A 13,379-nucleotide genomic window follows, 5' to 3' on the forward strand; every position below is an offset into this window, starting at 1 on the left:
GGATAAGCTGTTATTGCTGTTGTTGGGCAGTCATATGTTGGAAAACCTGGTTCTGCTGCTGTTGGCTGACCATCAGCCACTTCAAAAATTTGTCGAAATCCATTTTTCTTCTCATTCTCTCTCTCTCTCCCCTCTTTTTCTTCCCTTCCAGTTCTTCTTCTCAAAGTCTTACAGCAGACCCAGCGTGAATGCTTACATTCTCCACCAAGTTGGGATGTTGTCACTTGATGGAAGCATCACCCAGTGATTAGGGGGTGAGTTCCTCCTTAGTGCAGAGGGTGGTTGGTAGGAGAGCCCGGGCTCTCCCCTCTACTGGGCTCGACCCAGGGCTCTGCGAGGGTTACCAAGGGCGCCTTACAGTTGCCCTATCTGGGCCACTTCCTACCCCCCATTCTATAGTCCATGCTTTTCCATCTATAACAACAGATGCTGAAGAAAAGGTATAAACTGCACCTTTAGTCTGTCTAGGCCCACCAGATAGGCTCCCCTTTTCCTAGAAGAGCTGCTGCAGCATCCCTTCTTAGGCGCTCCCAAGGCATATCTTTCTCCCTGCCTTGTCTTTCCCTTTCTGAGTGGTCTGGCTTCCTTTTAAGTTCCATCTGGAGCATGCTCTGGGCGGGGTTGTCTGGGCCCAGATCTATCCTTTAACCCCTTCAGTCCTAGTGCAGGGTTTATACACCCCATCAAAACCAGCAGCACAGGTTATACTAACTTATGTATTACTTTCAGCTAGATCTTCAGCATGTGTTTTACTTTCTACCTATCAATGTCAAACATTCTTATTTACAAATATACTAGCAAAGACATGCAACTGAATAAAAATAGTAATTTTCTCACCAATTAAAGATATTATGGCATATATGTAATTTATATGAATAACAAGCTTTATATGATTCTGTCTTGTAACTTATGCAAGCTGCAATTCTATAAGAAAGGAGGAAATGCACACAAAGGGAAGCAGGGAAATTGTCAATGGGAGTAGCCCTGTGCCAAAGTGAGTAATTAACACAATCTTCTTCCAAAATTCAGCAAACCAAAAAATTCTGACCCTGAGTCATCTTAGCTTAATATATGTGCCTGTGAGCAACTGTTAGATTCATCTCCAGTGCTCCTTTTAATACCACCTAATCATGATCCCATAACGAATGCATGTACTGCCTACTAAGATTCCCAAGTGTCAGCGGACAATACTATGGTATTTTACAACAAACTATTTTTCAGCTATGTGATGAAACATGCACAGTACATTGCAAGTAAATGTTGTGAAATTTTTACCGTTAGGGGACTGGGTGACTCAGGTGACCGGTAGGGGACATGAAATATAACCTCTAGGCTGTGAGTTGAAATCCCACCCAGTTAGGCAGTGACTGAATAGTGGCCTGTGTGAAATGAATTGATGGGTCTCAGTCCAGTTCTAATGGACAGATGTCCACCTCCTCAAACACAGTTGGCATCCTTGCTTGAATTCTCAGCAGAAGGGCAAGATTTAATGAGCATGGAGAGTGAACTAGCCTCTCAGGCTTAGAGGTGGCCCTGTAGGTCACTGGCTGAACAGTGTAAGGATAGACAAACAGATTATTATAGTCTCCAGGGCTGTCAATCCAGCACCTTTCATCACTACTAAATTCAGTTAAAAAAATAAAAATAAATTATGCCTTTGACAAAAATAACTTGTCAGCGCATGTCTTTGGCTGTGCTTAGGAGAAGAGCTGAACTAGTTTTTAACTGCTTCTAATTGCCAAGATACTGCAAAGCATAACATTTATAAAGCTACAACTCGACGTTTATTTCTAGCATGCAGAACAAGGACCCTTTTACGCAGCACACATGGTTGGGGCCTTACAGTTGGGTAAAGATATTCCTGTATATCTTAATACACTGTATGAAAGTGGTAGTAAAATTCACTCAGACCTAAAGTCTAAACCCAAATTCAGTTATGAGCCCTTGAATCTTAGATGTCGGATGGGCCAAGAGCATACCACAGAGCCATGAAAAAGTGACAAGAGCACCGGTCAAGAAATACAGCTGGCAAATTTAAACAGTCAGAACAGGGCTCCTCTTTCTGGCAACGTCATTAGGTAAGATGGGGAGACTGATCTATCTTTACTGCCTAGAGATTGTGTGCAGGTTACAAATGAGGCCTATTGTGCAGGGCATTTTTGTTAACCAAAAAAACCCCCAAAATGCAAATAACCCCCCCAAAACCCCAAACCAAAAACAGCAACAACCCTCCCCTCCCACAACCCTGCACCTGAGTGCATTAATTTTGTCATATTTTATGACATACTTTTGGGGTATATGTTGGGTCTGATCCTGCTCAAAGTCAATGCAAGATTTTCATTGACTTCTTCAGTGGGAGTAGAAACAGGCCCTGGGGACTACAGCAATTAAATACATCAGAAATAGGGACTGTTTTCCTCTGGACCAGCGAAATAATGTTCAAATTTGTACAGGTGAATACAGCTACATTAAGCCCCTCTTGACTGCCCCTTCACTCTCAGCAGTAGTCTCCTCCAAAGTGCACATTTCATAAACAAATTGCGGATAAAAAGGTCATTGCATTTTTAAATGATTTTGAATACCACCAAATAAATAAATCAGTCCATCCAGTAGGAAGCTAAGCACTAAATTAAAGAAAACAAGACTTGCAAATATAACATTTATCTTTTAAAATATTCCCAGCACATTTAATTAAAAGTCATGTCTCAGTCAAGGAGCTTACATGTTAAAATGTCCCATGGTACACAGGTGAACATGCTTCTTTAGAAGGCTGTTATGTCTGAAAGGGAGTGGCGTGACCCACTAAGTTATTCTTTTTCCAGTATTTGGCTTCAAAAATGCTTTGCAGTTTTGCATGTAGCTTTTCAAAGCTTTCGGAATTTCATAGGCTAGTGAGGATTATAACCAAGAAGCAAAACATTTCTAAGATTTGGCGAACTTTCACTAAACTTAATTTATAAGCCAATCAAAAGATAGAATGTGTGTGCATGCATGCATGTGTGTGAGTGAGAGAGAGAGAGAGAGAAAACGGTAAGAGGTTTGGAATGTACCGTACTTTAAAAGCACAGAGAGCATGCATTATTCACTAGGAAGCACATAAAGAAAGATAAATGAAAGAAGCAGGGGAAGGCGAGCAGTAAGAGCAGCCTTCAGAGCAACAAGAAATTGTTAGTGAGCCTTAGCATCTGGGAAAGCTGGAATCCAGGTGTCCACCAGTTTGGTCTTATGTTCTGAGAACATGATTAAATACCAAAGTAGAGGTCCTTCTGCAGGGGCCAGGAGAATGCCTGATGGAAACAGAACTGTCAAGAGGAGAGGATATTGTGTCATATTTGCCTTTAAAATGTACTCATTTTTAGATCCTACTGAAGAATTTTGGGGGGACTTTTTGGTAGACTAGACCTTCGGCTTTCTCTTCCATTTTTACTCAGTTCATCCCTTTTATAAACATATTTATTCATAGATCTCTGATTTTGTAGGCTTTTCCACATTATATACTTTTCTTTCAGCAAACAAATAGCATTTCACACTATTCCCATGAACTGTGTGGTGTGACTCTTGCAAAAAGCTAAAGTATATTGGTTCTTGTAGCAAATCTTTTTAATTGAGAAGAAGTTTTTCATGATAAGTTTCAGTACCTATAAAAGCTGCAGCTTTTTGGTTTATATCAATTCAGTTCCTTCCATATGTACATCTTAATTTAATTGGTAATGCATTTAAATGACATTTTAATACCGGACTGTGTGCATTATACAGAACGTACAGTAGACAATGATTTGATAACTAAGGACTTAACAGTCAACAGGCCATGTGACTACAGAGGTAATTTGCTAAGAAAAAGACTATATATTTTCCTGAACATAAAGTTCAAACTAAGAAGATCAACAAAAGTGCACTACTCAGTCTAAGAAAAAGACTTTTTAGTTCTACTTGAAGTTTCACATTAAAATACAAACAGCCAATATATGGATGGATTTGTGAATACCCAGGTACATGATGAAAACAAATGTGGACTTATGGAAACAACCCCCTTTTGCCCAATGCTTCCAGCCTGATTGTGAGAAGTACTGAGTGCTCTCTTATCCAATAGAAGTTGAGGGAACTCAGAATATCACAAGAGGTCATCTGATCCCTTTGCAGGATCGGGCCCTTAGTTTGTGTGATAATTAGCATGAATCTGTGATGTAGTGGAATCTCTTTGTATTGCCACTTGGGATAGCTAGGTTCAAGAGGAACTTTAGGACTCCCATTTCTCAGGGTGTGTCAATAAATGCCTTTTGTGTTTTATGGTGTTGGTCCAGGTATCATGGAAGCCTACACTTTGCCAGCTAAGCCACTGAGGAGCACAAACAGCTCAGGTGACACTTTTTATAGCACACACATCTGCTGGAAAGTAGACAACATATAGGCAGCAAACTGGAATAAAGGATAGCTCTGGAAATCATCAGAGAAAAACTTCAAAGAATATAGAGACCGATTAGAGCCTGCTCTCTAATCTGATCTCCATAATAACCATAATAATAGGAAATATGATGTACATAATATTTATGGCAACTGCTCTGTTGTGCTCACGCAGCATCAATGCCCAGAATGCAGAGATCCCCTCCAAACCCTTACATGCTTTTTTCCCCTGATTTGAAATAAAAATAAATAAATACATTAAGGTAAAGTAAAAAGAAAACAATAACCTTTAAACAAGGAACATGTCTGATTAATGTTCATTACAAACCCAGGAAAGGTTCCCATTCCATGTTGGTGGGAGGATTCTTTTTAAAAGCCTTGTATACCTCAGACGAAAGTGACTTTACTTTCTGTTGCACTGGGCTATCTGCTGTACCACAGAAAGAGCAGGTGGCTCATTTAGTGCAATTATACCAGTTTGATTCTAACCCATTTTTTAAATTCACTGGCAACGACCAGCTAATTCTGTTTAAATAATCCACTCACTGTGTTTAAATTTTGCTTTCAGTGTGTGGTTCAGTCACTCTCAGTTAGTGGATTCGATGTTGGCTTCATTCTTTCTAGCTGCCTCATAGCTAAACATGAACCGATTAGCCATTCCAAGTTGGCTATTGCTGCACATGAGATGGATCCTTCACTTCATTTATGTTAGTCATGGAGCTCAGCCCCACTGAATTTTTGGTTGAACAACTATTTAAAATGCCAATATTCTGCCGGATAGGAAAAAAGCAAAGATTGGAGGCAAAGCATTATCCTTTGCATTTAATGCCAATTTTTAGCTTGGATTAAATAAAATGGCTTGCTTCTTGCCCTTCCATCCCAGAACCCATTTAGTAAATAGGAATTAGTTCACTTCATTTCATAATAACTATTAAAAATGTAACAGTAAACAAATAACAGTTCCTTTGCCAGCAGAATTAAGGTTGCCACCATCAGAAAACTAGGATTTGGGACTATTCACTGAGTGCTAGATCTTCTCATTTTGGGAGAGCTCTTTATTGTGTGTGATGAACCACTGTACAGCCCAACAGGAGCACAGGAAGCATACGGCCTCTAAGGATATGACTACACTACAATCAGGAGGTGTGACTTAGCTTTAAAATCAAAGCTAGCTTGAGTACAACAGCAGTAACAATACAGCAGAAGGGTGGGTAAATGCAAGGACTACAGTTCTTCACAGCTCTTATATGGGGCATACAACGGTGAAGGGATGGAGGCTATTTAGAGCTGTGTAAAAACCAGGCAGAATCTAGTACTGAGTTGGGAGATAAGGTTAACATATCCTTGCAAAATTCTACTTGCCCACTTCCCTGAAGTGAGTAATTTATTTTGATGGGCACATAAAAAAATTCATTTGTTTTTCATTATGATGTTGGTAAGGCCCAGCAAGTAGATTTTTGCCTGGCCTGGTCAATTTTCATGACAATTTTGCGAGGCTGAGATAGTAAATGTGAGTGAAAATATATCAATGAGAAGTAATTCCTTCCCTTTTATCTCTGGGACACTTTGGACTTTTCTGGTTTGTCTTTTCTAAAGAGGAGAATCTCCAGGATTATATAGGTTACATTGTTTTCTATTTCCTCTGTGACTTGCTTTAAAAATCTTTTTAAGCTGCTCTGCAGTATATAGGGCCCAATTCTGCGGCCATTGAAGTCAATGGGAACAGGATTGGACTCAGATTCTTATTTCAGTATCATACTCCAATAAGCTATACTGTGTTAACAGGAAACTCATTGTAACCCAAGTCTCCAAGACTTGTAACAGTCCATGTATGTGGCATCAAATTACGAAGATCACCTGGAACATGAGCACAAGCAGAATCCAGCCACTCAGTCAACTTTGGGCTTGTTTTATTTGACCTTGGTTTTATTTTACTTTATTTATACAAACCTTTTTTTAAGGGAGAGAAGGTTGTAAAATTCTTACCTTTTAAAGGAGCCCATTGTTAACAATTTGTTCATCACAGCCCCCTCGATCTCACCAAAAAAGTTCCCAGTCTGAGGGGGAAGAACATACATGACCGGAAGTGGAGATAAATGCAAAAAAAGAGTGGATACAATTTAAACTGGCATATCCTAGGACCTGACAAGAGTGGAGCTGACAGTTACATAGATAGATTTTCAGGACTACTGCTACTTAAAAATTGAAAAGGACTTAACAGTCATGACAAGTTATGGGGATTACAGAGTAAACCCTTGAGCAGATGGGTGAGTTTATACAATAGATTGAGGTACATTGCATAACATCTAATGTCAGAAATAAAAACCACCCAAATCTCAAGCTTGTAAAGAAAATGCAACTAATCTGATCACAAACCCTTGTGATTAAAATGCTACTCCATAAAGATATAAACTGGTTTTGAAAGGATTTCCTAAATGGTCATAAAAAAGCATTGTTTATAATTCCTGCATGACCTGTTTATGGAGCTGGAACATTACATTTCACCAATCCTATAAATTTTCACCCCATTTAGAGTCATTTCCTGCTTAAAACCACTCATCTCGATGAATGATCCATTTTGCCTTTGTTCAGTAAATGAAAAGATATGGAATAATGAAGACAAATTTCTGATGAGAAAACAAACATTCCTGTTATGAATTTGATATACAATCTGGAAGAAACCCCATTATCCATTAGGCCTGGTCCTGACAGCTAGGCAAATGGAGCTGTAAAGAATCATGCATGTGCAGGACAGTGTCTTTTTCCAGTGTAGGGATGGCATTTTTAATTCAGGACCTCAATTCACAGAACAATTGGACATGATCTTTGCACTGTTTTAAAGGGGAAAATCCCAGAATTTAGGGGAAGCGGGAGGAAAGGGCATGAATAACTAAACCCTAGTTTTCATTACAAGTAACTTACTTGACCTCAACTATACACCTGGGAGTTTGCAGACAGAAGTTACAGACCTAGCCAAGGGGCATTCCTCTGTCTAAAGAGCAAGTATTGCCTTTTTCACTGAGGGGAAACCTGGGACATTTTTCAAAACACATGAATGTGTAAAGCCTGCTAGGGGCAAGGCGAACATTTTTATTTTATGTGACTAAATGCACCAATTTCAATAGCACTGGTTGATTAATGATGAAGAAGAATTATCCTAATTGCAAGACAGGAAATCAGACAGCGTCAAATGAGCCCAGACCAGGAAAGGCTGGTATAATATTAGATAGCAAATCTGATTTATCAAGTCATGAGTCAGTTGTATTCAGGCATTTAAAGGACAGCTCTCACTCAAAACACTCTTTTTACAGTTTTAAACATTAGCTTCTCCTCAGAAATCAGTAACCTTTACACAGTTTGTGGGTTTTTGAGAACATTTGAACTGCTCAGTTTAGATCAAGTAAAGAAATGGATTGTCCAGGTGTAGGGCAGGGCTCTTAGAGCTGCTCTAGTTACTTCTGAAGCAGGAGTCCTCCAAATAGCAGCAGAGAAGGAGAATCCCAGATATTAGGGTAACTGATAGTGCCCCTCCTCCTCACGCACAAAGGAGATAGCTTTGTGTGGTGTGTGGCAAAGGAGTATGGAAAGACAGAGTCTTATTGCCAGGGCCCTACTATATTCAGGGTCCATTTTGGTCAATTTCACGGTCATAGGATTTTAAAAATCGTAAATTTCATGATTTCAGCTATTTAAATCTGAAATTTCACAGTGTTGTAATTGTAGGGGTCCTGACCCAAAAGGAGTTTGAGGTGGGGTTTGCAAGATTATTGTAGGGGGGTTGCGGTACTGCTACCCTTAGCTCTGCACTGCTGCTGGCGGCGGCACTGCCTTCAGAGCTGGGCAGTTGGAGATGGTATTGCCTCCTTTGTTGGGGAGGGTCAAAGTCAATTTCTGCCTCTGTGCCCTTGATACTGCCATGAGACTGCCTGCTTGTGATGCAGTCAGAGTAGGCTTTGAAACTGAGCTGGTTGGAAGGTTTTCAACCAAACATTTTTCCACCGGAAAACATTGATCCGTCACAAGTGAAAAATTTCACAGAAACTTGTTGACTTTGATGAACCTAATATAACACAGGCAGGTTTCAAAATCTGCCTGCCAGGCAGGTTTCACAAGGAAACCTAGCTAATTTCCTGCCATCTCACCTGCCTGGCTCCTTGGCAGCCCTCCTGAATGATTGTCCCAGAGTTGGGACCCCAGGGCTTCCAGGGTCCCAGCTCTTTGGCAGCCCCACCATGTGGACTGCTTCAGACTTGGGGGCCCCAGGGCTTCCAGACTGCTAGGCCAGCTGGCTTCACACAGCTTGGAGAGCCTGCTGGCACAGGAGTGTGGAAGCCCTGGGGTCTCCGACTCTGAGGCAGTCATCATAAAGAGGTTGGTATGGCGCCAAGGGTGCTGGAAGCTGCTGACTGAATTAACATGATTCTTGTCAGTTTCACTGCTGCCCACTATTGAATTGCACTGGTGAAAGTGACCAGTCTGGTCAGACAAAATATGATTCTTTTTCGTGGGAGCAAGGGTCAGGGTGAGGGAAGATGTCTCTGAAAGAATTTAAGGTTCTACATCCCAGTAAACCTACCTAATCATATCAAACTTAATTCAGCTGAGATCTAGCCAGAAATATGGGAATTTCAGATCACAACTGAATGAGGTAAAAACTCCACATGGAACCCTCTTCCTCAAGGTAAAAATTCTTAAAGGGGAACAGATACCTCTGTAGCAAAGAGTTCTATAATTTATGAGTTTAGAGCAGACCCACCCCACTGTGAGCTAGAAATTCTTTGAGGCCCTCTGAGAGGCAAATTACATTCTTTGAGGGAGGGATCTTTTTAATCTCATGCTACTTATTCCTTAAATGTGGATCATTGTCTTAATGCTTCAACACTGAAGACCATGTTTAATAAACAGAATCAAACAAACTAAACATTTTCTAATATCTGATATGGGACTGGTTAAAAAAAGCCTGCCACTTACCTGTCTGTAGTCTTCAGATACTAAAATAAATCCATTATTATCTATGAGGTAGCAGTTAATTGCCTACAAAATAATAAAGCCACAATTTCAAGTCTTGTTTTTAAAGTATGTCACTGATTTCATTAAGTAATGTATTTCAATCCCACGTGTCCTCTAAACAGATAAACATTTGGCCCTTATATAATTGTAAATGCTCAAATAAATTATAAGTGAACCAACTTCGCAACTGAGAGCAATGATTAAGGTATCTTAAGTGATTACTTCATGCACAAATGCCCCAAACCAAGGGGTTATCGAACAGAACCAAAAATATTTTTAAAAAAAATTCAACATTTTAATAATGCATTTTTAAAAATATTTCCCTGTAACAAAGAATGCAAAGGCATACAGGCCTGGTGCTACTCATGGCTTATGCTCTATTTAGAGAGCAACATCAGCACAATGTCATTACCCTAATGATGTATTAATGAAAACACAGTGTCAGCTTGGAGGACCAACAGGGGACCAGGTAATATTTTTTAATTTGTTCATAGAATGAGAGGGGGTAAAGCCTTCTGTAAAAGAGGCCCCATAGGTCTCCTAAAGGTTTTCAAACTGTGTTTTTAATTGGGACCTGGAATCAGGGGTAGGAATGTTAGCTTTAGGTAGGTCATACTTATAAATTACATAAAGCAAGGTAAACTCAAATCAGTGCTTCCCCCACATTATTTTAACCTCAAGTGAATGATTTGCTACAGGCTAAGTTTTAATTACTGCTCTGCAGAATTTAAATTCAAGGTTTAGCTCAAACCTTGGTATAACTTAGTTCCTCTTTATTATTACTTCAGATACCTGCCCCAACATTATATTTGTAACATATCTTTACTCTAGGCCTAACTCAGCAAAATATTGTTCCTTACACATTGTGAAATTTACATTAAAAAGTTCAGGATCGCTCCCAACACAGTACATTTCATGGATTAGCTCTTATTCCAAAGTCTTCTCTTCTTACCATAAATAGGCCGGATGCAGCCATGAATAAAAGGTACCCTGTGTTGCACAACAGCAACCCAAGACAATGTTCCTACAATTTGGAAATTAATACAGAGTCTGATCCTGGAGTCCTATCTTCAGTGGGAGTTTTGCCTGGGTAAGAACTACATGATCAGGCCCATAGCCTTCTTCACAACATGTATGCTGTGACCATTGATTCATATCTTGGCTTTTGGTTGAGAGTTGTTAAATTACTACAGAAGAAGCAGCCCTTGCCCTTGACAACCAGGAAGATAAAGTTCACTGAGTAATAATACATGCTCACTCACTATGTTTGGAGGTTCAGTTCAGATAAGCGAATGCTTAGACACATGTTTAAAGGTTATCTAAATCGCTTTAGCCTTCTGTATTGGACTGGAAATACGAAAAGATTTCTAATATTTACTCTTCTGGTCCAGGCTGGAAATATTGTGACAATGTTATGCAGTCTTTCAGGTTGAATTTTGATACTTCAGATTCTGGTTAAATACTGGCAGTGAACCCCCACCCCGAAAACTCAACTTTGCAGAAATGTCTGTTTCCAGTTTGTTTTTAACAAATGGGCAAAAGTTTGGTGAGCTTATCACTCCAACCAGTTTTGCTCATCCACAACACAGATACTGGGCGTTTCCTTTGACACTGGAGCTGGAGCTCATGTAGAGCCTCTTGCAGCTCTGTTTCAGAAGCCCCACCCTATTCACCCACAATTAGGATGGGAATCCAGCCTGGCAGACGCTGCAAGTCTAGCTGATGGCTCGTTTGGCAGGTAGGGAGTTGTTAAGTTGCTGCAACTTGTGGATGGTTGCAAGTGCGAGTAAAAGGATGAGACTCCTATTAACTTTACTGGAAGCTAAGTTAAGCCAACATGGAATACTTTCAAAAATTCCACCATAAAGCTACTCTTTGCTGGCGCAACCATCAAGGGAGGGTAGCAGCACAGAGGATGCACATTCAGCCCTGATGCATACAGGGGTGAATCAACAGGCCACCCACGCACCTCAACAGGTGGGGGAAGTTGATTAGGCTGGTGGTGAAGTGGGACAGCCCCAACAGCAAGAGAAGGAGACACTTGATGAAGGACATTGGGTAGCTCTTCCCCTGCTTGGAATCTTTGCTACCCATTGGCCAGTTAGGGTGCAGAGTTGCTGATTGGCCTGCATCTCCCAGCTCCAGGGATTTAACCTGGAACACAAGCCATGTTGAGCCTCTTGTGGCTCCATTGCAGCAGTGTTACTCACTGATGCAGCAGTAGAAGCAGTCAGAATGCAGAGGAAGACAGTGGGTATCCCAATCATACTCAATATTTGGACTTGCAGACAATCTACAAAGCATTGGACCCACACAAAAGCAGCCAGGACAGCAGATAGATCCCAGCCGGGTTTCAGGGCTGACACCATTTGCATCCAGTGTTTCAGCAAAAGAGGCCTGCAGAGGCATCAGGTCATTGACAAACAACGTGGTCCTGCCTCATGTTCTGGTTATTCACCTCAAGGAAAATGATCTCAGGGGCTGCATGGGAGTTGATTTCAGGGATAGAATCCAGAGGGTTGTTGGCTCGATTAGGCAATCATGGCTGGAGGTTGGGTTAATATGATCACTAGTGCTTGCAAGGCGGGTTGGTGAGGTGCTCCAAACCCACCCAAAGTGGACAAGGCTAGGTAGAAAGTGAATTGGGATGTCACCAGGATACCTGTGGAAACAAGGGGGTTGGTGGTACTGCATAAGGTCGCCTGTTACAATAGGCCTTAATTTTTCAGGGATGATGATGTACCTTTGTCACATGGAGGTACTTACATATGGCTATGGAATGTGAGGGAATGGGATGGGACAGGAGCTGTGATACCAGGCACTGTCACTGCGGGGAGGAGTGACCTAGCTAGTCGCTAATGCCTCTGTGGCTGGTTAAAAGGATAAAATGAACAGTTCTCAGAGGTAAAAGACCTGGGATTTTGTTGATGGGCCCTGGGCTCATGGGATAGGGTGAGGCCTTGTGCCCTTGTGGGCTGAGTCCCCACCCTTCTGCCTCCTCTTCCTCCACACAGGAGGTGGAGTGGTAAGACTCACAGCAAACTGATTCTTGGGGTAGGTTGAGGAGCGTCTATCCTGAGTTATGGGTTATATGATAGGAGCCCTGTAACCCCCCCCCCCACTGGAACCACTTAAATGCCTGGTATAGGGGAGTATTGCTGATGGGTAGGTAGCTCCCCTCCCTTGTGTTTAACTTAATAAAAGTTGTGGCCTTCTACTTAAAATCCATCCACACATGTCCTCATTTTGCTGCTATATCCGGATCAAATGCCACCCACCCATCTCAATGGGGTGGCCGGATCAACTGTAGTTTTTAGCAGCCACACAAACAGTTGCACAGACAGTGGTTGTCCAAAGCTCAGAAATAAATAAAAACAGTCACACGGAACAAGACAAAGTCTGGCTTCATTCGCTATTCTTTCTCAGTCAAGCAACCTGCAGAAGGGAACAAAATGCCTGGATTCCAGAATGAGAAGCGATATCTTGTTTCTCTTAGCCATAGCCACTTGTTAGCATTGTTCAGGTTTTAGAAGGTGATGAGTGGCCTGATTCATAGGTGAGAAAGGACCACTGTGATCTAGTCTGACTTCCTGTATAACAGGCCATAGCATTTCCCCAAAATAATTCCTAGAACAAATCTATTAGAAAAATATCCAATCTGGATTTAAAAATGGTCACATGATGGAGAATCCACCATAACCCTTGGTAAATTTTTCCAAAGATTAATTACTCTCCCCATTAAAGATGTACGTCTTATTGCTAGTCTGAATTTGTCTAGCTTAAATTTCCAGCTAGTCGATTGTGTTATACCTTTCCCTGCTAGACTGAAGAGCCTATTATTAAATATTTGTTCCACACGTAATTTGTTCCTCATGTTCCACTAATAAAGTCATCCTTAATCTTCCCTTTGTTAAATAAATTGAGCTCTCTTAGTCTATCATTGTAAGCAATGTTCTCTAATCCTCTAA

General features: G+C 41.0%; 1 protein-coding gene across 5 annotated transcripts in view; it reads right to left on the reverse strand.

Annotated features, from left to right (window-relative positions):
• CACNA2D3 (calcium voltage-gated channel auxiliary subunit alpha2delta 3) overlaps positions 1 to 13,379 on the reverse strand; it is a 724,110-nt gene that overhangs the window by 50,051 nt on the left and 660,680 nt on the right. For all 5 annotated transcript variants that reach the window (XR_013636032.1, XM_078853616.1, XM_078853615.1 and 2 more), the window contains 2 exons: positions 9,373 to 9,435; positions 6,388 to 6,458 (listed from right to left, as the gene is read on the reverse strand). Coding sequence is in view for 4 of the 5 variants with exons in the window: in XM_078853616.1 (XP_078709742.1) it covers positions 6,388 to 6,458; positions 9,373 to 9,435 (134 nt within the window). In the remaining variant the exon portion in view is untranslated. The remainder of the gene's footprint in view (positions 1 to 6,387; positions 6,459 to 9,372; positions 9,436 to 13,379) is intronic.

This window comes from Lepidochelys kempii, chromosome 7, assembly GCF_965140285.1.
Source record: "Lepidochelys kempii isolate rLepKem1 chromosome 7, rLepKem1.hap1, whole genome shotgun sequence".
Classification (NCBI taxonomy): Eukaryota; Metazoa; Chordata; order Testudines; family Cheloniidae; genus Lepidochelys; species Lepidochelys kempii.